Below are 24,401 nucleotides of genomic sequence, written 5' to 3' on the forward strand. Positions count from 1 at the left end.
GGGGGAATGGCTTCCCACTGACAGAGGGCAGGCTTAGGGGGATATTGGGAAAAAAGTTTTCCCTGTGAGGGGGGAGGCCCTGGCACAGGTTGTCCTGAGAAGCTGTGGTTGCTCCATCCCTGGAAGTGTCCAAGGCCAGGATGGACGGGGCTTGGAGAAACCTGTGCTACTGGAAGGTGTCCCTGCCCATGGCAGGGGGTGGCACAGGATGAGCTTTACGGTCCCTTCCCACCCAACCCAGTGCATGATTCCATGATTCTGTGCTAAGACAAGGCCAGCCCCTGTTGTGGGCAGTGACTGTAAACCAGTCCATTATCCCAGTCAAAACCAGGACAACAGGACAGACACCTCCTGCTGAGTCTGGTCCCCTCCTCGTGCAGCTACTGAGGGACTCTGGGAATCTGAGGGCACCAGGAAATTGGGAAGGGAGACGTAAATGTGGGGAGAACAGGGTCCCCTTTTCTCCTCCCCTTTCCCTCTGGGAGTCACCACAACACCTCCCTGCGGGTCATGGCCTGAGGAGAACGGCCAGGCCCCAAATCCATTTGGAACCAGAGGGTGGGAAAAATCCCACAGGAGGGACTACAAGAACCAGGGGGATTTCCCCAGGTGCTGCCAGCCCTGCTCAGGGGGAAGGAAGGAGACAGTTCAGGGGGGATCAGCTGCACCTCAGGCACCCTGCTCACGTCTCTCGTCCATCTCTCTCTCAAACACCAAACTGGGGATATTTCCCTCTTCCAATGAGCTGCTGATGCCACAATTTGGATGGTCCAGAGTGGGACCTTTGGTGTTGAGGGGCTGTAAATGCCTCCTTCTTGAGAAGCTTCACCTCCCCTGGGCCCCTCCTCTGTCAACGTTCCTCAATTATCCAACAAACGAGGCACGAAGCAGAAAAGGGCAAAAGGAAAATCTTCCAGGTCACTGCCGGCTCCTGGGGAAAATGCAAGGCAAATAGTCAAGTCATTCAGTTGAGATGTTTTCCCAGCTGCCCCACAATGGTCTCTTGTGTGTGGTCAGGGGCCCTTAAGGATGGAAGGTGTTGTGGAAACGTGGCCAAAATTGAGTGGAGAATTGAGGCTGTGGCAGGTGCCGGGAGCCCCCGCTCAGTGGCTGTCCTTGATCTGTGCCCACGGGGGTCCCAGCCCAGAGGGGCCTGTGAGGCGGGTGGGGAGGGAGGGAGAGTGGGGCGGGAAGGTGCCATCCTGCTGAGGGCCAGCGCTGGGCCCAGGGCAGGGCAGGGCCATCCCTGGGGACAGGGGCACTGGGGCAGCTGTGTGCCAGGGTCAGCCCAGTGTGGAGCCAGAGCCCTGCTGGGCTGCCAGTGCCTGGCCCCCCCTGCCTGGGCCAGCTCAGCAGAGCGGGGCCCGGCTGATGCGGGAGGACACGGTGTGCCCAGCTGGGACAGGGGCAGGGCCAGCAAAGGGCATCTGCCCCTCTGGGCTCTGCTCGGGGAGGCCGTGGCTGGGCCTGCACCACTTGGGGGCTGCAGTGCCCGCAAATGGGCTGGAGCCGGGCACTGCCACCACCCCAGCACTTCCCTGGGCCCAGCCCTTGTGTGCCAGGGCCAGCATTGCCCAGTGCTCCCCAGTGCCTGCCCAGACTGGAGATCCCAGTCACCCGCCTGTGCCCATTGCCCGTCAGCCCCTTTATCTCCCAGCTCCCTGTTTCCCTGATCCCGGGCTCCTGGTGCCCCAAAAGGGGGTCACTCCCAGCCCCCCGTTCAACCAAGGGGCTGGAGTGGGAACAGGGACAATTGTGCTCAGACATGCCGGGTTTGGGGCTGGGCTGAGCTCTGGGGTGTCCCAGAGGGAAAGCTCTGGAAGGGATGGGCAGGAGGACATGGGGGGATCAGGCTTTGGGGGCTGTTGGAGGATGGATTGTGTTGTTGTGGGATTGTCCCCACAGGGTATGCAGTTGCTTTCAGCTCCCTGCCCACCCCCTTGGCACCCCCAGGGGCCTGGGCCCTTCCAGGGGCAGCTGCCCCGTGCAGGAAGCTGGAGGGATACCAGGGAAGGTGGCTGGATGGGTGCCACAGGCGGGATGGACTCTGTGCCAGGGCTGGGCTTGTGGCCAGGGCTGGGGGCTGTGCCCAGCCGGGCTTTGCCCCGGGGGCTCTCGGGGAGGGGGCAGGGAGGAGTCCCGGCAGGGATAAATGTGCTCCTGCCCTTGTGCAGCCTCAACCAGCGCTGCCCAGGCCCAGAGGAAGATGAAGGTCGCTGTGCTCAGCGTGGCCCTGCTCTTCACCATCCTGATGAGCCCCCCGGCAGATGCCAAGGTGAGGCCCCCATGAACCGGCCATGGGCTCAGGGATGGGCCCCTTCCCAAACCAGGGGCTCCCCCAGCACTCCCCAGCACTCCCAGCCCCGGGCCAGGCCACTTTCTTCTGGCCACAATTCCCTCTCTCCTTCCCCTTCCCACAATTCAACTCCTGCTGCTGCAGCTCCCCTTCCTCACGGGATGCTTGCACCCGGCTCTGTCCTGGCACAGTCCCAACACTTCCTGCTCTTTCTGACCCCAAATCCCACCTTTTTGGGCCCCCCCATCCCATCCTCTTGGTCCCCTGGGGCATCTCCCCACCATCTCCTCTCTTTCCCAGCCAAGGCAAAGGCCCAACCCAAACTGGGTGGAACTGGGCCAAGCCCCACTGGAGTCCAAGGAGGACAAACAGGCCCAAGCTCCACCCTGGGCTCAAGTGGGACAAGACCTGGCCAGGCTGAACTGGCACCAACTGGGAAATGCCCTGCCATGGCCCCTTCCCAGGGCCTTTCCTCCAGGCTTTGCCCTCAATGCCTTGCCTTTCCCCCTGCACTGGTGTCCCCAACTTGCCTGGGAGCCGCAATCCCAAAGAGCCCCGCTCAGCCCGGGGGGCAGCCGGGGCTGGAGGGGGTGGGGACACCCGTGTCCCCCCCAGCCCCACAAGGCCAACCCCAACCAAGCCTTTGTTCTCCTCCTGCAGCCCATTGAGGTCGACAGCGTCCAATGTGGGGAGGTAAGTCTGGGAGTTGGGGGGCACCCAGTGTGGGAAATGGGGGGCACTTTGGGCCCCCCATCCCTTCCTGGCACTGGGGACACCCCAGTGACCAGTGATGTCTCCTTGTCTCTCTACAGGGAGGCGTCATCGGCGGCCCGGTGGGTACCAGGGCTTGTGCTGGGCCCAGACCCTCCCCTCTGGTGGCCACCATCCTCCAGGCCATCCCAGTGCTCCCCAGTCCACCCCAATGTGCACTGGGAAGGCCCTTCCTCAGGGCCCCCACTCTATTCCCACACACCCCAGTCCACCCCACCACACACACAGGGCATCATTCCCACACCATTTCTTCCCTTCTTTCTCCTCTAATCCTTTCCCTTTCCCATTGCCCATGACACTCGTGTCCAGAAATCCCCTTCCTTGACCCCTCAGTCCCAAAGACCCTCCCAGTCCCTTCCAGTTTTCTCCCCTTCCCCATTTCTCCTGCCCTGCTTCATTCCCTGGGTCCCCTCCACTGCAGTCCCTTCCTCCTTACCTGCATCCCTCACAGTCCCATCCCTTCCACACCCCAATGCCCATCCTCTGGGATCCCCAATTCTCTCCACTTAATCCTCTTTGGGTGCCCTCCTCCTCCCCCCACCCTCCTGCAGGCCCTGAATTCCCCTGGCTCTCCTTGTCTCCATCGCCACCCTGGGCCCTGCAGGAACTGGGAACCCGGGGGAAACTGGGTGCAGTGGGGCTGGGGGGAGCAGAAGGGATTTTCCCCCTCAGACCAGGGGCCAACCATGGGCTGGGGGGTCTGGGGACACCCGTGTCTCTCCCCCAGCCCCACAGGGGCCAATCCTGCTTAAACCTTTGCTCTCCTTCCCCAGCCAATCTCGGGACAAGGAGGAGGTGGATGTGTCGGGGTAAGTCCTGGAGTTGAGATGTCCCCAGTGTGGGAAATGGGAGGAAATGTAGTCCCCCCATCCCTCCTGGGCCTGGGAACACCCCAGTGACCAGTGACACCTCATGCTCTCTCTCCAGGGAGGCATGGATATCGGTCGAGTGAAGAGGTCTGAGGTGGGTACCCCGAGTTCTGCTGGGCTCAGACCCTCCCCTCTCATGGCCACCACCCTCCCCAGAATCCCAGTGTGTCCCAGTCCTGCCCAGTGTGCCCCAGTACAGCCCAGTGTGTCCCAGTTCAGCCCAGTTTGTCCCAGTCCAGTCCAGTTCGTCCCAGAACCAGCCCAGTGTGTCTCTAACCCTGCCTTTGTCCCCAGCCCCCCGTGGCTGACCAGGTGGAGCTGATGCGCCAGTGACGCTCGGCTGCCTCTCTGCATGTCCAGGTGAGAAATATGGGAGGCTCCTCAGCCCCCCAAAGGAGCCTGGCAGGGCCCTGGGGGGTCCCTGAGCCCTCTGCAGTGGGCAGAGCTGGGGGACAGCAGAGGGACACGCAGGGGGCTGTCCCTGCTCCATGTCCCGGGGCAGCTGGACAGAGCTGCCCCCAAGCCTGGCCTTGCACTGGGGGCTCTGCAGACCCCCAGGCTCACCGGGAGGGCAGGGAGGGGCTCGGGGAGGTGTCAGAGCATCCCGGGCTGGGGGGCTCTGGGGCCACATGGATCTCAGCATCCAATTCCCTTCTCCTGCCCCAGCTCCTTGCAGACAGACAGGGTGGGGACAAGGCCCCTCCCATGTCCCTGTGGACACCGGGGGTGACGTTTGGGGCTCTGTCACCACCACTTCAGGACTGGAAGTGGTGGTGACACCCGTGTCCTGGCCCCCTCCAGCGGCATGAGGAGATGATCATCCCTGGAGGACCCCCCTGATCTCCTGGGTGCCCTGGCAATTTCCCTGCAAGAATCAATAAACCCCTGCAGCAAAACAAATGCTCTGTGTCTGTCTGGGTGTGTGTGTTCCCACCTCCACGGGTGCCTTCCCGTGTCCATGTGTGTTCCCACGTCCCCTGGGGCACCCGGTGGTTTGGGGGCACAGCGGGAAACAGGGTCTGACTGGGGCTGTCCAAGCACCGTCCCCAAGGAGCACAGCTTGGTGTTGGGGCAGGGGAGGGTCAGGGACAATCAGCCAAGGCCCCTCAGTCCTTCCCTGGGCTCTGGGAGGGATGGGAAAGGGGATCAAAGGAGCCAGCGGGTGTCAAATGCCTCCAGATCTCAAGGGCCAGGCTCGGGGCTGAAGGGATGGAGAGCAGCCCTGCATCCAAGGCCATGGGGATAGTGGGGGATGAAAAGCAGGATGGGAGCCAGCAATGGGAGCTCACAGCCCACAACCCCCCCGTGTCCTGGGCTCATCCCACAGCGTGGGCAGCAGGGCAGGGGGGTTCTGCCCCTCTGCTCCGCTCAGCTGAGACCCCCCTGCAGTGCTGCCTCCAGCTCTGGGCTCCTCTGGCTGTCTGCAACGCACCCACCCGCAATGGCAATGGCTTGGGGGGATTCCCCTGCCAGCCCTGGCATCTCCTGCAGCTCCATGGGCTCCTCAGCACAGCAAAGACACGCACCTCTTGGGGCACTTCCAGAGGAGGCCACCCAGGGGATCCCAGGGCTGCAGCACCTCTCGCATGGAGACAGGCTGAGAGAGTGGGGGCTCTTCAGCCTGCAGAAGAAAAGCCTGTGGGGAGACCTCCTTGGGGCCTTCCAGTACTTCAAGGCAGCTTTTTAGAGACATGTGGGCAAAGGGTTCAGTAGGGCCTGTCCTAATAGGACAGGGGGTGAGGGAGTTAAACTAAAAAAGTGCAAGTCCAGACCAGAGATAAAGAAGAACTATTTTCTAGTGAGAATGTTGAAACACAGGAATACATTTGCAGAGAGGTGGTGGATGCCCCATCCCTGCAAACATTCAAGGCCAGGTTGGATGGGGCTCTGAACAAGGTGATCCGTGAAAGATGTCTCTGCTCCCCCTCCAGGGGATCCCCCGCCCTGTGCTCTTGGCTACCAGAGTGATGGGCAGCTCTCAAAGGATGCAAGTGCCCAGAGAGCAGAGGGAACACACAGGACCTCTGTTAGCAGGGACATCTTCAGGTGAGATGGGAATAGTTTGCATCAACACGCTCAGGCTCCACTGTTTTGTCTCTCCACTCTCACCAGGAGGTCCCGCAGGGTCAAGGGGCAGCCTTGATTCCATGTGTCCCTGGAGTGTCCCAATGTCCCCATGGCTCCAGGAGGCCCCACTGTGCCACAGAGGAGCAGCATTGGGCCGATATCAAAGGACCCAAAAGCGATGTCACTGTGAACTCTTGAGGGCTGGAAGGAGCTGGGGAGACCCGAAGGCCAAAAAGAGCCGGGGAGAGCTGAAGGCCGAGCCGTGCCCCGGAGCCAGGCAGAGCTGAGAAACAAAAGGAGCCGGGAAGACCTGGTAACACCATCCCACCCCAGTCCACCATTTCAGGATCAAGAAATAGGTTTGTCCAAAAGCAGGTGGGGTGGTGGGAAGGGGCAGAGGCAGCAGAGCCCAGCGCAAAGCGAGCGGCTCCAGGCACGGCTTCTCCCGCCCGCCGGGAGAGCGCAGGGGCAGGAGCCCTTTGCCGGGTCTGGCTCCCGGCGCTGCCGGTGCTCGGCGGCTTTGGGGTTTGGCTTTGGGGTCTGACGGGAGGAATTATTGCTGTGGTGGTGGGTGGCAGAGGGGCTGAAGGACTGGGCACGAGAGGGATGCCTGTCCCCTCAAGGGACAAGTGCACAGACAGGGATCAGGTGTTCCCGCTGGGCTCAGACACCAGGTCTGTCCAGCAGCACCCAGGGAAGGGAGGGAGGATCATCGTGCTCCGTTCCATCACTGTCACCAGGTCCAGTCACAGGGCACAGACAGCAGGTGTGGTGGGTTGGCCCTGGCTGGACACCAGGGACCCCCTAAAGCCGCTCTCTCACTCCCCTCTGCAACTGGACAGAACAGAGGAAAAAACCAGCCAAGGATTCATTCATGAGCCAAGAGCTGGCAGAGGTCACTTCCTGATCACCTTCATGGGCAAAACAGACTCCAAGGGGGGATATGAACTGATGCAGAAAAACCTTGGAATAACAGAACTGCTCAGAGACTTGGCATCTTTAAGCAGCAAGGTATTTGTTTCTTCAGCACTGGGAGCAAGGCAGCTCCCTGACCTTCCTGGCGTTGTGGAAGACCCCCCTTCTCTGCAGGATCCAGACTGGGGTGGGGGGTTTGGGAGGGCTCAGGGATCTTGGGGGGGGGAGGGTTGGGGGTCCCAGCAGTGGTTTTGGGGTCCCAGGGGTGGTTGGGGTGTCCCGGGGGTTGTTTGGGGGATATTTTGGGGGTCCCCCTGAGCTTTCCGGCGTTGTGGAAGACCCCCCTCCTCTGAAGGATCCAGGCTGGAGGTGGGGGGTCTTGGGGGTCCCTGGTGGATGCTGGGGGTCCCAGGGGGGTCAGGTTAGTTTGAGGGTCCCAGGGGTGGTTTGGGGCTCCTGGGGGAGGTCAGGGGGTGTTTTTGGTGGTCCCCCTGACCTTCCTGGCATTGTGTAAGACCCCCCCTTCTCTGAAGGATACAGGATGAGGGCGGAGGGGATTGGGGTCCCTGGTGGATGTTGGGGGTCCCGGGGGGGTTGGGGGTCCCAGGAGAGGTTTGAGGGTCCCGGGGGGGGGGGTTGGGGAGATATTTTGGGCATTCCCTGACCATTCCAGGCCGGGCACTTGAGGCCGTGGGTGCAGGCAGGGAGGGGGGAGCACACAGGGGGGTCCCTGTGACCCCCAGGGCCAGCGAGGAGCTCCACTGCGGGTTCAGGGTGTCGATCTGCACCTGGGTGATGTCACCGTGATGCCATCAACAACCACGGTGATGTCATAGACACACGGAGTGATGTCATCGACACACGGAGTGATGTCATCACACAGCTACCCCCAAATGTCAGCGCCTTCCCCTGTGACGTCACTACGTTCCCCTGTGACATCAGCACGCTCCCTATGACATCAGCACATTCCCCTGTGACATCATTGTGTTCCCCTATGACATCACCATGTTCTCCTGTGACATCATCACATTCCCCTGTGACATCACCAAGTTTCCTATGACATCTGTGTTCCCCTATGACATCCCCATGTTCCCCTATAACATCACCATGCTTTGCTATGACATCACCATGTTATAATCTATGACATCACCACATTCCCATATGACATCACCCTGTCCTCTATGACATCACCACGCTCCCCTATGACATCCCCACGCTCCTCTGTGACATCATCAGGGAGGGGTACGTGGAAGAGGCGGCTGGGGGGAGGGGCTGCCCCATGACCACCAGCCCCTGGTTGTAGCTGGAGAGCCTGGAGGCCGTTCTGTTCCCGTTGGACAGCAGGATGTTCTTCCCGTGGCACCCCAGGAACGTGGGGGGGCACAAGGGAGGTCACGGGGGGGTCACAGTTGCAGATGGGCCCTCTCACTGCCCTCCCACTTCCTCCCAATCCCACTCAGTGCCCCCACAGTCCCTCCCCATGCCCCCCAATTGCTCCCAGTCCCCTCCCAGTCAAACACAGGTCCTCGCAGTTTGTCCCACTCATTCCCTTCCCAGTCCGCCCCAGTCCTTCCCAGTCTCCCCCCAGTCCCTCCCAGTTCCCCCCAATTGCTCCCAGTCCCCTCCCAGTCAAACACGGGTCCTCCCAGTTTGTCCCACTCATTCCCTTCCCAGTCCGCCCCAGTCCTTCCCAATCTCCCCCAGTCCCTCCCAGTTTCCCCCAGTTGCTCCCAGTCCCCTCCCAGTCCCCCTCAGTCCCTCTTTATCCCTCTCTCAGTCCCTCCCAGTTCCCCCCAGTTCTCCCCACTCCCCCCAGTCCCCACAGTGGTGAATGTGATGTCACAGGGGAGGATGAGATGTCACAGGGGAGATGTGATGTCATGGGAAGGATGTGATGTCACAACAAGGACGTGACATAAGAGGGATGATATAGTATCACAGGAAGGATGAATGTGATGTCACAGGGACGATGTGATGTCAAAGAGGAGGATTGGATGTCACAGGGGAGCTGTGATGACATGGGAGAGGATGTGATGTCACAGGGGAGGATGTGATGTCACAGAGGAGGATGCTCCCGAGTCTCTGCAGGCAAGGGGGGCTGGCACTGACCCCCTTCTTGGGGCACCAGGAGCCCGGGATCAGGGAAACAGGGAGCTGGGAGATAAAGGGGCTGACGGGCAATGGGCACAGGCGAGTGACTGGGATCTCCAGTCTGGGCAGGCACTGGGGAGCACTGGGCAATGCTGGCCCTGGCACACAAGGGCTGGGCCCAGGGAAGTGCTGGGGTGGTGGCAGTGCCCGGCTCCAGCCCATTTGCGGGCACTGCAGCCCCCAAGTGGTGCAGGCCCAGCCACGGCCTCCCCGAGCAGAGCCCAGAGGGGCAGATGCCCTTTGCTGGCCCTGCCCCTGTCCCAGCTGGGCACACCGTGTCCTCCCGCATCAGCCGGGCCCCGCTCTGCTGAGCTGGCCCAGGCAGGGGGGGCCAGGCACTGGTAGCCCAGCTGGGTTCTGGCTCCACACTGGGCTGGCCCTGGCACACAGCTGCCCCAGTGCCCCTGTCCCCAGGGATGGCCCTGCCCTGCCCTGGGTCCAGCGCTGGCCCTCAGCAGGATGGCACCTTCCCGCCCCACTCTCCCTCCCTCCCCACCCGCCTCACAGGCCCCTCTGGGCTGGGACCCCCGTGGGCACAGATCAAGGAAAGGCACTGAGCAGGGGCTCCCAGTACCTGCCACAGCCTCAATTCTCCACTCACCTTTGGCCACGTTTCCGCAACACCTTCCATCCTTACGGGCCCCTGACCACACACAAGAGACCATTGTGGGGCAGCTGGGAAAACATCTCAGCTGAATGACTTGACTATTTGCCTTGCATTTTCCCCAGGAGCCGGCAGTGACCTGGAAGATTTTCCTTTTGCCCTTTTCTGCTTCGTGCCTCCTTTGTTGGATAATTGAGGAACGTTGACTGAGGAGGGGCCCAGGGGAGGTGAAGCCACTCAAGAAAGAGGCATTTACAGCCCCTCAACACCAAAGGTCCCACTCTGGACCATCCAAATTGTGGCATCAGCAGCTCATTGGAAGAGGGAAATGTCCCCAGTTTGGTGTTTGAGAGAGAGATGGACGAGACACGTGAGCAGGGTGCCTGAGGTGCAGCTGATCCCCCTGGACTGTCTCCTTCCTTCCCCCTGAGCAGGGCTGGCAGCACCTGGGGAAATTCCTCTTGTTCCTGCAGTCCCTGCTGTGGGATTTTTCCCACGCTCTGGTTCCAAATGGATTTGGGGCCTGGTCCTTCTCCTCAGGCCGTGACCCACAGGGAGGTGTTGTGGTGACTCCCAGAGGGAAAGGGGAGGAGAAAAGGGGGCCCTGTTCTCCCCACATTTACATCTCCCTTCCCAATTTCCTGGTGCCCTCGTATTCCCAGAGTCCCTCAGTAGCTACACGAGAGGGGACACCAGACTCAGCAGGAGGTGTCTGTCCTGTTGTCCTGGTTTTGACTGGGATAATGGACTGGTTTACAGTCACTGCCCACAACAGGGACTTGTCTCAGCACAGAATCCTGGAATCATGGACTGGTTTTGGTGGGAAGGGACCTTAAAGCTCATCCTGTGCCACCCCCTGGCATTGGTAGGGACACCTTCCACTAGCCCAGGTTACTCCAAGCCCCGTCCATCCTGGCCTTGGACACTTCCAGGGATGGGGCAGCCACAGCTTCTCAGGGCAACCTGTGCCAGGGCCTCCCTCCTCACAGGGAAAACTTTCTTCCCAATATCCCCCTAAGCCTGCCCTCTGTCAGTGGGAAGCCATTCCCCCTTCTCCCATCCCTACAGGTCCTTGGCCAAATTCCCTCTGCAGCTCTCTGGGAGCCCCTCGAGGCACTGGAAGGGGCTCTAAGGCCTCCCTGGAGCCTTCTCTTCTCCAGGATGAACAATCCCAATTGTCCCAGCCTGTCCCCAGAGCAGAGGGACTCCAGCCCTCAGAGCATCTTTGTGACCTCCTCTGGATCCACTCCAACAGGTCCATTCCTCCTGATCTGGGCCCCCCGAGCTGGAGGCAGCACTGCAGGTGGGGTCTCACCTGAGGGCAGCAGAGGGGCACATTCCCCTCCTCCCCTGGCCCGGGATGAGCCCCGCACACGGGGGGTTTCCAGGCTGGCTCGTGTCCCATTTGTCACCCACCAGCACCCCCAGAGCCCTCTCCCAGCAGGGACTTCCATCCCTTCCTCCCCCAGCCTGCACCGATCCCGGGGCTTGCCCTGACCCAGCTGCACCACCTTGGTCTTGTCCAACCTCAGCAGATTCCCGTGTGTGCCGGCAAACGGGGGGAAGGGGAATTCACCCGACTCTTGGGGATTTGTTTTTCTGCTGGTGCCCCAGGAAAAACCAAAACCCTGTCAGTCCCATCTAGTCTGTCCCATATTCCACCCAGGAACCCTCCACCAAACAGATCCACCAGGTGGGGGGAATTCCAGGGCCCTTCTTCAGGGACTGATAGTCTTTCCGTGATTCTGTGCAGAGGGTGAGCAGTGGCCACCAGCAGAGCAGGGCCATACCCACAGTGCAGCCTGTGCAAAAGCACACACAGCATAGAGGGGCTCCTCCGCAAGAACCAACGGCAGTCGCCATCAAGACTCCAGGATGTGTCCTCGTTTTCTTCTGTTCCCCCTGCCGACTTTGCTTCTCCCATTCCCCCATCCCAAGGCTGTCCCCTCTTCTTCCCTCTGCTTGCCTCTGCGACAGGCTTTCTTCCCGGGCTGGCAGTTAAGACTTCTCTCTCTGCCCTCCATCTGAGTGCAAATCAGTCCAGCAGACATCTTCAAGGCCGAAAGAGAAGCCAGGCCTGAAGGCCGAGCCAGAGCTGTCCTCTGCTCCCTTCAGCTCTGCTCACAGCTGCATCTTCAGCCTGTCCCAGAGGCCAGGCAAATGTGTGCCCTTCCTCTGGGAAGGCTTGAAGCACAGTGGTGTTAAGATCATGGCCTCCAGGTGAGCTATTGCTACTACTCAGTTGCCAGACTCTTGCAGTGCTTTCGAGCCCTCCTCTTTGTGTTCTGGGCAGAAGATAGTGAGTAAGCTCCTGGTAGCCTTAAAACACAGGCAAATCCCTGATCCCGTGGGAAGCAGATCAGTTTGTAGCCCATAAAGAAAAAGGGAAATTTCTTCAGCCTGTTTGTGGTCCATTGTAGTGTCCCTCCGCTGAGAAAGCTGGTGCAGAACCTCTGATCTTTCAGTTGGTGTTGTCATCGGGACAAAGTGGGACATGATGTGTTTGAAAGTTTCTTCCTGCCCTGCTGTGTGCTGCCCGTTGGCTGGTGGAGGAGCAGAGCAGAAATTCACTGTTGGCATCTGGCAAAGCAGCAGGAGAGAGCAGTTGTGAGGGGGAGAGGGGGTGAGGTGTCTGCTCTTCAAGAGGGACAAGACAAAGGAGTTGGGGAATTGTCCTGGAACGCTGGCATGGCAGGTTTGGAGCGCTGGGTGGGCATTTCTTGAGAGCTGTGGTGGCCCCACTTCCTCCTGAGCCTCATTGATGGCAGTGTGTCCAGAGGCAGCCCGGCTCCAGGCTGAAGCAAAAAGCCAGAGCGGGTGATGCGGGAGCTGCTCCAGCGCCTACCGCAGCCTCCGGCCCGGTGGGAGCGTCCCGGGCCCTGCCCCGGGCGCCCTGAGGCGGGGCAGTGCCCACTCCCGCCGGCCGCCCTCACAAGGCCCAGGCCGCCTCCTTGCCACAAGGCCCAGCAGGGCCGCCCTCACACCTGCCCCGCCCTGCCCTGTCCCGCCCGGCCCCACCCTGCCCCGTGGCCTCTGTCACACCCCACGCTGACGTGCTGAGCCTTCCACCAGCCATTGTGACGCCACAGGCGCCAGTCGGGCACGGCTTTGTTGGTGCCCGCAGCCGGCGCTCAGAGCTGCTGTAGCCTCTCGGGGAGCAGCAGCACATCCCGCTCGGGGAGCATTGCGCGCCTGCATCGCCGTCTGGGCAGCTGCAGGCCACGACCACTGCGCAGGGCGACCTCGTCTGCCTTGTGCTTCATACCCTGTGCCCGTCCTTATTCTCGCCCCTTTGTCACCCTCCCCCTAAACCTCGCCCCGTCCCATTCCTCATCCCCACTTGGCTCCCGGCAGCCCGCCGGGGCCTTCTTGCCCTTCCTGCTGCTGGGAGCTCCAAGCAGGGCCATGCCGTGGCTTCTGAGCAAGAAGCGACGGCAGTCGCCCTCCAGCAGCCCCAGTGGGCAGCCCTGGGCTGCCACCAGCTCCAGCAGCGCCTCCCAGCTCCGGGAGCAGGGGCTGGGCAGGCTGCACCGCGCGGCCGCCCGCGGTGACCTGGGCTGGCTGAGGCGCTGGCGCTGGTACGTCAAGGTAGTCGGCATCGACAGGCCAGACCAGGAGATGCGGTGAGTTCTGGGCCACGCTGATGGCACACCTTGCCTGCTCCTGAGCCAAGCTGCAGTAGTCCTCGCCAGCCCTCTCTTAGGGACAAGGCTTGAAAAGTGACATTTGCCCTGTCAGCTGGGACAGGGAACTCTTGAGCTTTTCACTGCTTGCAGCTGCCGCCCGGGCTCCAGCGCTGCTGCAAACGCGTGTTGCCCACCTGCGCCTTGGCCGTGCTCTCTCTGCAGGGCTGTTCTGCAGCTGCTCAGCCCTCACCTGTTCTCTTCTGCCCTCTGGCTCATCAGGGCAGGGTTGCAGCAGCAGCAGCAGCAGCAGCAGCAGCAGCAGGAGGAGCAGAGTCCGGGCGGGGTCCCCAGGGTGTTGGGTACAGACACAGCTTGGGCTCGTCCTTTGTCTGTCGGGGTTAAGAGAGTCTGTTTAATTTTCAGGACACCTCTGCATCTGGCTTCTGCCAATGGCCATGCAGATGTCGTCAGATATCTGCTAAGGAAGAACAGCCAGCCCAACCTCGCTGACAGCTTCAAGAGAACGGCCCTGATGAAGGTGTGTGCAATGCCTTCTGAGCTTGGAGGTGGGGCTTAGTGCTGGGGTGTTAAAGGGGAGGTGTCTGGCAGGATTCCTTGCAGAGCAGGGCCATAGAAACACACCTATTGCCATGGGCACGGCACAGCCTCTGTTAGCTGATCTTTGAAGATGGTCTTCTATGCCAGCACTCAGGAGCTGAGGGCGTTGTGACAGAGGGGGATGGAAAAGTTGGAAGCCTTTCCCTTTTGGTGTGTTGTTGCCAGGCAGTCCAGCAGGAGCAGGAAGAATGTGTTGCTGTTCTGCTGGAACACGGTGCCGACCCCAATCTGGCAGACGCTGACGGCAACACTGCCCTTCACCTGGCTGTCCTCTCTAAAAACACAGCTGTAGCAGGGCTGTTACTGGAGCATCATGCCAACAGTGATGCTCAGAACCAGGTAACCTTGGCATGCGGCTAAAGCTGCTCTTTCCAACAGCTGCAGAGCTTGTCTGTGTCTTTCTAATGGGGATTCTTTCTCCTTTTAGTGGGGATTTACCCCCTTGAAACTTGCAGCCTTGCAAGAGCACGAGGAGATTCTGGAGTGCCTTGTGAACAAAGCAGCTGACAGGCCTGCTCAAGCCCAGGGGGAAAGGTGAGGGCTTTGTCAAAACAGCACCCGGGTGTTCTGGGTAGTCTGCAAGTGTGACCCAGACGAGGGGCGTGGCAATGAACTGGGAAAAAGAAGGAGCAGCCCCGTGGAAGCAGTTCCCCGTGGGACTGGTAAATGCAGGTCTGCCCTTGGCTGCTCTCCTACCTCAGGGGCTCTCGTCCTTTGCCCGCTGAGGTCTGCAAGAAAGCCTTGTCTGTGGTGTCCTCTCCCCACCCAGAGCCAGAGCCCCGGGGAAACTTGCCAGTAGCTCAGCAGCGTGGCTGCTCTGCAGACCAGGGGGGTTTAAGGCACGGCAGAGTTGGTGTGTTAAGTGCTCTGAAGGGAAGCGTTGGGGGAAAGAGAACCAACACTGTCCCAGGGGACACGAGGGGCTCCGAGCGCACAGAAGGAGAAAACTTCCTGCCATGGAGATGGTCAGGGGGTCGAAGGGCTTGCCCTGGGAGTTTGTGCAGCCGCATCTGGGGGGACTTTGAAGAGCAGTGCAAGGAGCCCTGAACAGCATGGCCTGAGCTGGTAGCTGAGGCTGCTTTAGGGAGGCCCCTTGTAAGAGAAATTCTCCAATGCTTCCATGGACTTGGCTTTGCTTTCCCGGAGCTTGTAGGAAAGGGGGGAAGAGCTGTTTTGGGAGCAAGCAGGGGAAAACTGATGCAGGATCAGACATGTTTCCGATGAAATTTTGCATGCTTTAGGACTGCTCTTGTGGTTCCTGGAAGCCCTGAGGCTCACCTGGAGGAAGATAATCTGCGCTTGCAGGAGGAGCTGGACAGGGCTGGCGCGGAGGTATGGAAAGCCTGTCCCCACAGGGAGAAACCTGGGGGTGCCTGTTGCTTCCTATCCATCCTGAAAACGGACAAAACAGTGTTCAGTGTGTTCATTGGGGAGCAGAAGTGAAGCTTTGAAGGGACTTGAATGGATTGCAGTTCTTTGGGCCGAGGGGATGCACACAGACATGCAGCACCTGAGTTCTTCAGCAGCAGCTGGCTCCTCTCTGGAAAAGCTCCCCTGACAACTGTGCATTCTTCCCGTGATTTTACAGCTGAGGGAGGAGGAAGAAAAGCATCTTCAGTCTGAGCATTGTGTTCCTGACTTGAAGACTGCCTTGGATGCCAAGAAAAGAGAGGCAGTAACTTCTTCCCAGGAACTGCAGGACCTCCTGTTGGCATCTTGTGAGACCAATCCGACTGTGAACCAACTGGAAGAAGACGCGCAAGAGTAAGAGAGGAACCCAGTGAAGCAAGGGGTCTGTGGCTTTGGGGATTGGGTGGAAACAGGGGGAGAGTCAGTGGGATTTTGAAGGACACTTCTGCTGTGGCTTCTGTTCCTTAGCACAGTTTGTCTGGCATTGGCTTTTCTGGTAATAAGAGCTGTATTTCTTCTTAAGCTTTGCAAGTGAGAACAGCAGATTGGAAGCCACTGTCCAGCAGCCAAGTGAGAGCGTTGAAGCCCTTCCGAGAGCCCTGCAAGCCTCTGCCTCAGTAAGCTGGTGCTAAATTTGCCTTTTTGTGACTCTTGAGCCTAGTTGCCTATTTCTGTGGGGCAACTGTCAGATGAAGTTTTCCTGGAGAGCCTGGGGAGCTCAGCTTCTGCCTTCTCCTCAGCAGAGGCTGCTCAGAAAGCAGCCTGGTCCTTTCCCCAGCTGCTACAAAAGCCCTGAGGGTATTTGGTGTGCTGGACACTGGAGGAATTCTTAGATTCTAAATGAGGAGTTTCATCATGAGCTCCAAGGGACCCAGAAGTATTGTTGCCAGAAGTGTCTCCCAAATTCTTAAGTAGGTCTAAAGTTTCTTCTTTCTGTTGGGGAATCTTTCAAGTGTTTCCTAGGCTCATTTCCAGTAGATGATAAATACAGTTGCCATGGCCACCCCCTTCAGAGATTTTCCCAGAATTCACTGCCTTTAGATCACGCTGAGTTTCCTTTTCTTTTTTTTTCTGTGCACAGGGTGGTGAACTTTCCCAGCAGCTGAACATGGAGCCTGGCACAGGCATGCAGCTCGAGGCCCTAAACCAGGCTTTGCAAGAAGAGCTGTCCACTCTGCTTGGGAAGTGTGAACAACTGGAGAAGAGCAAATGTCAGCTGCAAGAAGAGGTGACAAAACACCACCACCATTTGGAGACTTTGGTGCTGGATGGCAGCCAAAGAGAACAGTGTACAAGAGAGGTGGCAGAAGGAGCTGACCAGGAAAGAAGTGCAAAGCTACAAGAGGTCAGCCTCGTTTTGCAAGTAAGTGAATTTCTCCCCAGTGTCCACAGGCTCTTCATTAGGAGCTTTGAAGCAGAGTGCTCATTTGGGCTTCTTTTCCAATGAAAAGAGTTGTTTGCCCTGGTAGCTCCTGGGTTCTGCCTTGGTTGCTGCTGGGAGTGAGGAGGCAGAGCCACCTCTCTGAGTAAGGCTGGGCCCTTGAAAGTGGGTGTGTGCAATTTTGTGCTGGGCAGAGCTCTCTTTTTCTTGTGGTGGTTGAAGGTGCACTGTCTCCTTCAGGCACAGGCAGCCCACCAGGCCCCACTAGGACAAACTGGAGACATTCATTGTGAATCCATGAGAATCCAGTTGGAAGAAAGGATTAGAAATCTGGAAAGTGAATTGGACAGGATCAAAAACACCCAACAAGAGAGTGCTTCTCGTAAAGAAGCAACACAGGGAGAGATGGGGATGTACAAAGAGCTGTATGTGGAGGAAGTGAAAACCAGAAGATGCCTTGACAAGAAACTGGAAAGGTAAGTCCGTGCTTGTTTGGAGTGGTAATGAGAGACTCCTTTTTCTTCCTGCATTTTCCTTGGAAATCCATCTTCTACATCTGGCCAGCATTATTGCCCTCCACTGGCCAACAGGGTCTGATGGAGTTGCCAAGACCCTCTCCTTGATATTTGAAAAGTCATGGCAGTCAGGGGAAGTCCCAGGTGAGGGGAAAAAGGGAAACCCACTGTGCCCATCTTTGAAAGGGGTAGAAAGGAGGACCCTGGGAACTGCCAACCTGTCAGCCTGCCCTCTGTGCCTGGGGAGGTGATGGAAAAGATCCTTCTAGAAGCTCTGTCAAGGCACGTGGATGACAGGGAGGTGATTGGAAGCACCAGCACAGCTTCCCCAAGGGCAAGTCCTGCTTGACCGACCTGGTGGCCTTCTAAGATGGAGCGACTGCCTCAGTGGACAAGGGCTACCCATGTCATCTCCCTGTCATTCTGGGAAGCCTTTGACACAGTCCCCCACAACATCCTTCTCTCCAAAGTGGAGAGAGATGGATTGGATGCGTGGACTGTTAGATGGATAAGAAATTGGGTGAACAGTGCCATGCAGAGGTGGTGATCAATGGCTCAGAGTGCTGAGGGCCATCAGTGCCGAGTGGTGTCCCTCAGGGGTCTGGATTGGGCCCAGTGTTCTTTAATCTCTTCACTAATGATCCAGAGGAAGGGATGGAATGCGCCCTCAGCAAATTTGCAGCTGACACCAAGCTGAGGGGTGTGGTTGACACAGCTGATGCCATCCAGAGGGCCCTGGACAAGCTGGAGAAGTGGGCCCATGGCAATCTGCTGATGGTTTACCAAGAGCCAGTGCAAGATGCTGGCCGTGGCTCAGGGCAGCCCCTGTATCAGTGCAGGCTGGGGGATGAAGAGGGGCAGAGCAGCCCTGCCGAGAAGCCCTTGGGCTGGAGGAGAGGCCGGACATGAGCCGGCGATGTGCGCTCGCAGCCCAGAAAGCCAATTGTGTCCTGGGCTGTGTCCAAGGCAGCGTGGCCAGTGGGTGGAGGGAGGGCATTCTGCCTCTCTGCTCTGCCCTTGGGAGAGCCCAGCTGGAGTGCTGCATCCAGCTCTGGGCTCCTCAGCACAGCAAGGACCTCCAGCTGTTGGACTGAGTCCAGAGGAGGCCACCAAGGTGCTTGGAAAGATGGAGCACCTCTGCTAGGAGGAAAGGCTGGGACAATTGCAACACTTCAGCCTGGAAAAGAGAAGGCTTTGGGGTGACCTAATTGTGGCCTTTTGGGGTGTGAAGGGAGCTCACAAGAAGGATGAAGAGAGTGCATTTAAAAGAGCAGGTAGTGAGAGGACAAGGGGGAATGGCTTCAAATGGAAAGAGAGTAGGTTTAGATTTGATCCTTGGAAGAAATTGGTTGCTGTGAGGGTGGTGAGGAACTGCAACAGGTTGCCCAGAGAAGCTGTGGATGCCCCATGGCTGGAAGTGTTCAAGGCCAGGTTGGATGGGGTTGTGAACAGACTGGTCTGGTGGAAGGTGTCCCTGCCCAGAGCAGGAGGCTTGGAACTGGATGATCTTTAAGGTCCCTGCCAAGCCAAGCCATTCTAGGCTTGGATGCTGTCTGTGCTGTTTCTGTGAGACTGTGGGGGAAAGGCTGGTTCTTCCTGTGTTTCATGGTTTTCTTCACTAATTTGCTGTGCAGGCTGGAAAAACTTCTGAGGATAGAGAGGAGGAAACTCCGGGTTAATGAAGAGAAAGAAAGTCAGTCCCAGCTGGAAGAAATGAAGAAGAGATATTCTGAAAAGGTCAAGGAAGTTGATGGATTCCAAAGAGAGGTGAGCTGTGCTCTGGGTGGGGCTCTTTGGTTGTGGTGTTCCTTCTTTTGAAAACTGGGAGATGCTTTCCCTCTATTTCTTGTCATGTGGATGTTGTTATTCCCTTGGCTGCATTTTGGATGTGATGGGCTTTTCTTAATGCTCCTCCTGCTGTTCCAGTGGGAGATGACTCAAACTAATCCAGAGGTAGTTCTCCTTCTGGGGAAAGATGCAAATGTTGAGGGCAAAGCAGTAGGTGTAAGGGCTGATGGAGGCCAGGCTGTCCTGCAGAGGAGGGGCAAGCCAGGAGTGGCAGCCAGCCTGGCAGGGTGCGTGAGCTCCCGGGCCAGGGAGCCGTCCCACAGGCCCTGAGCAAGAAGGGCAGAACAGGCCCCCTGACAGTGAGCGGGGTCAGCCAAGAGTGCAGATCCCTCGGCTGGGCCTGAGGGATGGGCAGGTCTGCCGTCCTGGCAGGACATCACGTCCATGGGCTGAGAGCAGTGGGGCCCAGCTGAGGCCTGGCTGCAGCTGGAGGGAGGCTGTGACAGCGTCCTCTGGGTGTGACAGATGAATTGCTGCCCTGGCAGAGAGGGGAGGAACAGCACTGTCACTGGCAGGGCACCATCAGCCCCTGAGCCCTGTCTCAGGCACAAGCTGAGCAGGAGGCACTTGAGGTTTTGCTTTTCTGCACAGTGTTGTTGCTGCCCAGGGCCCAAGGAGGACAGGGGCCTCCCAGGGGAAAATCTGTCCCTTCTTGCTCACGGGGAGCTGTTTCAGCCCATCCTGTGGCGGGGAGCCAGAAGGACTGTTCCCAGCAGGTCTTTTGAGACTGCTCTACCTGTGCAGCAGTGGCACAGAACCTCTCATCCCTTCTCCGCTCGTCACTCGGATCCGTTGCTAAAGCGGCGTCTGTCAGAGTCACGCCTGGGTTTGAAGGCATCCCTGTAGAATGGCTTCCTGCCTTTGCAGTGATTCCTTTGGAGTCCAGAAGCGTGGAGCATTTTTGCATGAGGAACTCCAAAAGGCTGGGAAGCTGAGGAATCCTATGGCAAATGATGGGAAAGCTGTTCTTGCTGGAAAAGAAAAGCCTGGTTGCACTTTGTGTCTAGTCCTGAGCCAGCAGATGATGAATAAAGTCTCCCTGGGCAGCCAGTTTTGGATTTTCCCAGAATTCACTGCCTTTACACCACGCTGAGCTCCTTTTTTGTTCTTTCTGTCTGCAGGTTGCTGAACTTTCCCAGAAGCTGGACAGGGAACGTGAACAGTGCACGCAGCTGGAGGCCAAAAATCAGGCTTTGCAAGAAGAGCTGTCTACCCTGCGTGGGGAGTGCAAGAACCTGGCCATGGACAAATGCCAGCTGCAAGAAGAGCTGGCAAAACTCCACCATCATTTGGAGACCAACGTGGTGGATCGCAGCCAACTCGAACAGTGTAAAAGAGAGGTGGAAGAACAAGCAGACCAGGAAATAAGACAAAAACTCCAAGAAGTCAATGAGTTTTTGCAAGTAAGTGAATTTCTCCCCAGTGTCCACAGGCACTTCCTAAACTTCTCTTGTGGCCATGGTGTTTGGTCTTTTTCTTTTGCTCCTGTATTCTGTGGGTTAGCTTCTGTCTTTGCTGAAGGCAGTGGCAGAAGGCAATCTGGTTGGGCAGGAGTGCTGTCATGGGTGTGGAATGTGCCGGCAGGTCCCTGAATGCAAAGGCTACCCAAGGCAGATTCCCACTTTGCAGTGCTTGGGGGGATCTCTGTGCGCTGCTCTGCTTCTCACTGCTCATCCTTGAATGGGTTTGGCAACTTGCAGCTGTCATGGCCAGACCTACAGGTGCTGCTTTGTCCTTGTAGGGGGTGAAAGTGCTCAGAAAAGGAGTCACTGAAATTTCAGGGATGGGAGGGAGGGGGTGGAGGTGGAGGTGGAAACTCTCCTTGTCTTTGAAGAATCCTTTTGGACATGCCCTGCCCTACAGACCCAGTGTCTCTTCATTAGTAGTTTTGAAGCAGAGTGCTCATTTGGGCTTCTTTCCCACTGCAAAGAATTGTTTGCCCTGGTAGCTCCTGGGTTCTGCCTTGGTTGCTGCTGGGAGTGAGGAGGCAGAGCCGCCTCTCTGAGTAAGGCTGGGCCCTTGAAAGTGGGTGTGTGCAATTTTGTGCTGGGCAGAGCTCTCTTTTTCTTGTGGTGGTTGAAGGTGCACTGTCTCCTTCAGGCACAGGCAGCCCACCAGGACACATTAGAAGAAATCAGAACCAGTCATTTCAACTCACTGAAAAAGCAGCTGGAAGACAGAATTAGAGATCTTGAACGTGCACTGGGAAGGACAAAAAACAACCAAGCAGAAAGACCTTTTCAAAAGGAATCCACCCAGGCAGAAGTGGACAAGCACAAAGAGCTGTATCTGGTGGAAGCCCAAAGAAGAAAAAGCCTCACCAAGAGACTGGAAAGGTAAGTCCGTGCTTTTTTGGACTGGTAAGAACAGACTCCTTTTTCCTCCTGCATTTTCCTTGGAAATCCCTTTTCTACATCTGGCCAGTGTCAGGTGTGAAAGTAGAACGTGGCATCTTTGTGGGGAACGTTCCTTCAGACCCTTCCCTTCCTCAGACCTGTCTTCCTTTCTCTTTAGAGTTCCAGCAGTAACCCCACAGCACCACCACTATGGCATTATTGGTGTCTTTTCAAGTTGAGGTTGTTTTAGCAGGCAGTCTTTCTGCCAGTCTCTACTCTCCTCATCCCGTGGGTGACAGAAAAGATGAATCTTGTGCCCTTTCCTGTTTGAATAAGGAGAGGCCTCTGGGAGAAGAGAGTTGGATTCTGTGAATCCAAAATAAGGCGGCTCTTTCTTGGCTTCTGTTTTGGCAGCGGGTCTGAGGGTTGAGCTTTCCTTGAGAAGGCCAGGGTAGGCCAGAGTTCTTCTGGAGGTGACACTGGCTGCTCCTTGCACTTGGTGTGATTTCTTAGAAACAGGCCCTGTGAACAAGCTCAGATCAAAGGATGTGCTGGTTTTGGACGCTCTTCATGCCCTTGGCTTTTAGAAGTCGAGTAGTAGCCAAGGCTGTGGAGGGTAACTTTGCGAAAGCCTTCCTGCCAAAGATGACTCTGTGTGTGCTTGTGAATGTTTCAGAGCTACTGAGAGACTTGCAGTGGCCAACACCAAGCTCTTTTTGGAGCGCCACAGAAGCAGATCTGCAGTCCCAAGCAGCGCTGTCAGCGGACTTCTGGCTGCAAGTCCACTTCAGGATTCACCTGACCTGGGACATCTTGGCATCAGTTTGGGACTGAGCAGAAGTCTGGCTCTCAGAACACCACCCAGACACCTGTGGTAAAGCCCAAGACTTCTGCTCATCAGGTTTGTCCAGATTTTCCAGAGTGGTCAAAAAAGATTGAAATGGAAGCAATGAGCTGTGGAACTCCATTCTTTTCCAAGAGAAACTGTGGGCAAGAGCACTGTGGCACAGGAACCTCCCACCTAAGTTCTACCCTAAATTTACACGTAGTAATCTTCTGTAGTCTGTGGGGTTTGGCAGGAAGCCAACTCCAACTGGCTACAGATGGTTTTGGTGTCAGAAGTGGGATTGTTTTGGTTCCTTTGGTTTTGTTGTGGGAACGTTGTCTGGGAAAGCTGCCAAGAGCAGGTTTGTTTGTAAACATCCACCATTGTTTTGGGACACTCCTGGGAGAGCTGCCAAGAAGGATTTTGTTTATCTAAACATAGCTTTGTTTAGGAACAAGGAGAAAGAAAAATAATAACAATGGTCTTTTTACTAATTTTTTTCCTGATTCTTGCTGGTTTTGTGCCTGTCCTAGGACATCCTGTAAGGGACCGTTCAGATGGATGGAACAAATTGCTTCCTTTCCTTAATTTGGACATCCACGACCTGGTAGCCAGTTTCCTTAATGGTGACCTTCAAGGTTTGGTAGCAAAGACTCCAAGATCAGCTCTAACCCATCCCTCCATTGCTCAGTGACAATGATCCTAGTGGTGAAGGCAGCGAAAATGCTACTTAAAATTGGAGAGGTGGTGCTGCATTGGTCCCCTTGTTGTACGAAAGGAATCGCTGGAGCTTTGGGGACAAGAAGTGCCAAGGGCCACGACAACTGTACACAGGCAACAGTATCGGAGGAACCGAGATGCTGTGACCCCCATCCATACATCCAGTACATCCATGACATCATTGTGTGGGGGGACACAGCAGAAGAAGTTTTCAAGAAAGGACAGAAGATCATCCAGATTCTCCTCAGGGCTGGTTTTACCATCAAGAAGAGTAAGGTCAAGGGCCCTGCCCAAGAGATCCAGTTCCTAGGGCTGAAATGGCAAATGGACGACACCAGATACCAACAGACGTCATCAACAAGATTGTAGCAATGGCTCCACCCACAAACAAGAAAGAAACCCAAGCTTTTCTGGGAGCCATTGGCTTCTGGAGGATGCACATCCCAGAGTACAACCAGATGGTGAGCCCTCTTTCCTTTGTGACCCGTAAAAAGAACAATTTCCAGTGGGGTCCTGAACAACAACAAGCTTTCAGGCAGATCAAGCAAGAGATTGCACATGCCGTGGCTCTTGGAGCAGTCAGGACAGGACCAGATGTAAAGAATGTGCTCTACTCTGCAGCTGGAGATAAAGGTCCCTCCTGGAGCCTCTGGCCAAAGGTGCCTGGTGAGACGTGAGGGCGACCACTGGGTTTCTGGAGCCAAAGCTACAGAGGTTCTGAGGCCAATTCCACCCCTGTGGAGAAGGAAATCTTAGCAGCCTATGAAGGCATAGGAGCAGCTTCAGAGGTAATTGGTACCAAAGCACAGCTCTTCTTGGCACCCCAGATGGGACCCCAGCATGCAAAGTGTAACTAGATAAGGGAAAAAGGGGGTAGGGTTTATCCATTTTAGGGAAAGGGTGGCCAAAAAATGAAATACTGCAATGCAGCAAACTTTGGCCAATGGGGGAGCGGGGTCTAAGGATACAGACATCAAGGGGATTTTTCATCAAACAACTTCAGGGTACAGCAAGGGAAAAACTACAAGAAATGTTAAGACACAACCGTAAAACTCGAAAGGCTTTGGGTCTGAACTTCTTGACAACTTCATCCAGGGCTTTCATCCTCTGGAGGGTCACACATTTCTTGTTGTCTTCTCCAGCTTTCAGATTCAGCAATGCCCTCACTCCTGACAGACCAGGGTCCCCTTTCCAGAGTAATGGAGGAGCACCGTGATTTTTTAATCCAAAATTCCCAGATTTGAATGAAATGCTCTGGAAAGGCTCTGGAAATCATTCGGTGCTCACAGTGAGTCTCTGGTTTCCCATCCCCTGCTTCAGATGTGAAAACATGTCCCTTGCAGTCGGAATGTAAACTCATCAACTCCATTAAACTTGAGCACTATATCCCATCATCCAGATCATCAATGGAGATGTTCACCAGGAATTGCTGATCACTGGCCTCCAGC

At 56.9% G+C, this 24,401-nt stretch overlaps 1 protein-coding gene across 1 annotated transcript; it reads left to right on the top strand.

Moving 5' to 3' along the window:
- The first annotated feature begins 12,891 nt into the window (after positions 1–12,891).
- Positions 12,892–23,802, top strand: LOC127461968 (ankyrin repeat domain-containing protein 26-like). Its single transcript, XM_051770226.1, has 15 exons — positions 12,892–13,296; positions 13,723–13,837; positions 14,083–14,256; positions 14,345–14,451; positions 15,159–15,249; positions 15,506–15,622; positions 15,662–15,681; positions 15,851–15,944; positions 16,409–16,690; positions 16,949–17,184; positions 18,858–18,990; positions 20,193–20,474; positions 21,172–21,407; positions 22,084–22,308; positions 22,767–23,802. Exons 1-14 carry the CDS (start codon positions 13,079–13,081, stop codon positions 22,283–22,285), a joined length of 2,307 nt encoding a protein of 768 aa, XP_051626186.1. The 5' UTR covers positions 12,892–13,078; the 3' UTR covers positions 22,286–22,308; positions 22,767–23,802.
- Positions 23,803–24,401: the final 599 nt, after the last annotated feature.

Source organism: Manacus candei, unplaced genomic scaffold (genome assembly GCF_025592945.1).
Source record: "Manacus candei isolate 608988 ecotype Guabito, Panama unplaced genomic scaffold, ASM2559294v1 h1tg000117l, whole genome shotgun sequence".
NCBI lineage: Eukaryota > Metazoa > Chordata > Aves > Passeriformes > Pipridae > Manacus > Manacus candei.